Raw genomic sequence first — 1,201 nt, 5'->3', positions numbered from 1 at the left:
AAAAAAAAATATATATCAGGTGATACATTATAACCACATGCAAAATTAAAACAAATATTTTTAATGATGTAAAAGCAATTGTCTACTTTTAAAACTACCAGGTGAATTAGTCAAAAATAATGAGTGAAAATAGACACCCATCTTAGATTGAATTTTAGAGAGTATAAAACACAAGTAAAACTGGCTCCTCTTGTTTTCCCCTTTAACTGTCTGTGTTCTGATCTCTTTATGACATCATCTGTCAGCCTCACTGGTCTGAATTTACAATGCTTAAGTCCTGACAAATTATAGGTGGGGGAAATGTCTGTACCAAGATTGTAAGTCTTTTTCTCAAATTTTGTTTTAAAACAACTAAACTACGCTAGTAAGCTTTATACTTAGTCTCTTTAATGTAAAGAGATGTTTATTATATTATTATGGTATTGATGAAATGAGAGAAATTGGTTGGCAAAGATATATATTCTCAAGCAACATCCTATGTTGTTTTAGTTTGAGACATAGTTAATTCTTGCACTTCAGCAAAATAGCTACATGGTTTTGAGGTAGTCTTTTTAATTATAATTCTTCCTTTTTTGTGTTTTGAGAATTTCTTTGGAGTTCTATGATTCAGTAAAATTTTGGGGGTTTAGATTGGCATCTAAACAAGATTTTTTCCTAGTAATAAATAAGTCATAGATGGAGACAGAAATAGTCACAGATACAGATATTCTCTTGTTCTTTTTCTTTTTTACAATGAATCAACTTTTAGATATTTAAATTTGCCCTAATTTTCTGTTTTATGTACCACTAATTTTGGCTCTTTATTATTTTCTTCCTTTTACTTTGCTTTTAATTTATTAATATTTACCTAATTTTTAAGGTAGAAACTTAAAAAATTCATTTTTTACTGTTTTCTAATATAAGGCCTTGAAGCAGTAAATTATCCTCTGTACAGTTAGCCATGTTCCACAATTTTTATATATTATGCTATACTTATTGATCATTTGCTTTAGAAAATGTTACCACATGAATGCAGGGAATAGATTGGATACATGAGAACTCTGCACTTTCTGTACACTCTGTAACCAAAAACTGGTTTGAAAAGTCAATTAAAATATTTTTAAAATGTTGTTGTTGTTGTTGTTATGTGCCGTCGAGTCGGCCCCGACTCATAGCGACCCCTCCTTGGGTTTCCGAGGCAGTATCACTACGGAAGTAGATT

The 1,201-nt window shown here is 30.4% G+C and overlaps 1 protein-coding gene across 1 annotated transcript in view; it reads left to right on the top strand.

Annotated features, from left to right (window-relative positions):
• The first annotated feature begins 300 nt into the window (after positions 1 to 300).
• The window catches only part of CYLC2 (cylicin 2), a 12,128-nt gene continuing 11,227 nt past the window's right edge, over positions 301 to 1,201 (top strand). The window contains exon 1 of the mRNA XM_007950308.1: positions 301 to 317. Within this exon, the coding sequence (XP_007948499.1) occupies positions 301 to 317 (17 nt within the window). The remainder of the gene's footprint in view (positions 318 to 1,201) is intronic.

Source organism: Orycteropus afer, unplaced genomic scaffold (genome assembly GCF_000298275.1).
Source record: "Orycteropus afer afer isolate SDZICR_OR568_19922 unplaced genomic scaffold, OryAfe1.0 scaffold00267, whole genome shotgun sequence".
Lineage (NCBI taxonomy): Eukaryota > Metazoa > Chordata > Mammalia > Tubulidentata > Orycteropodidae > Orycteropus > Orycteropus afer.
Note: the sequence above shows the minus strand (reverse complement) of the source record. Positions and strands in the feature narration are given on the sequence as shown.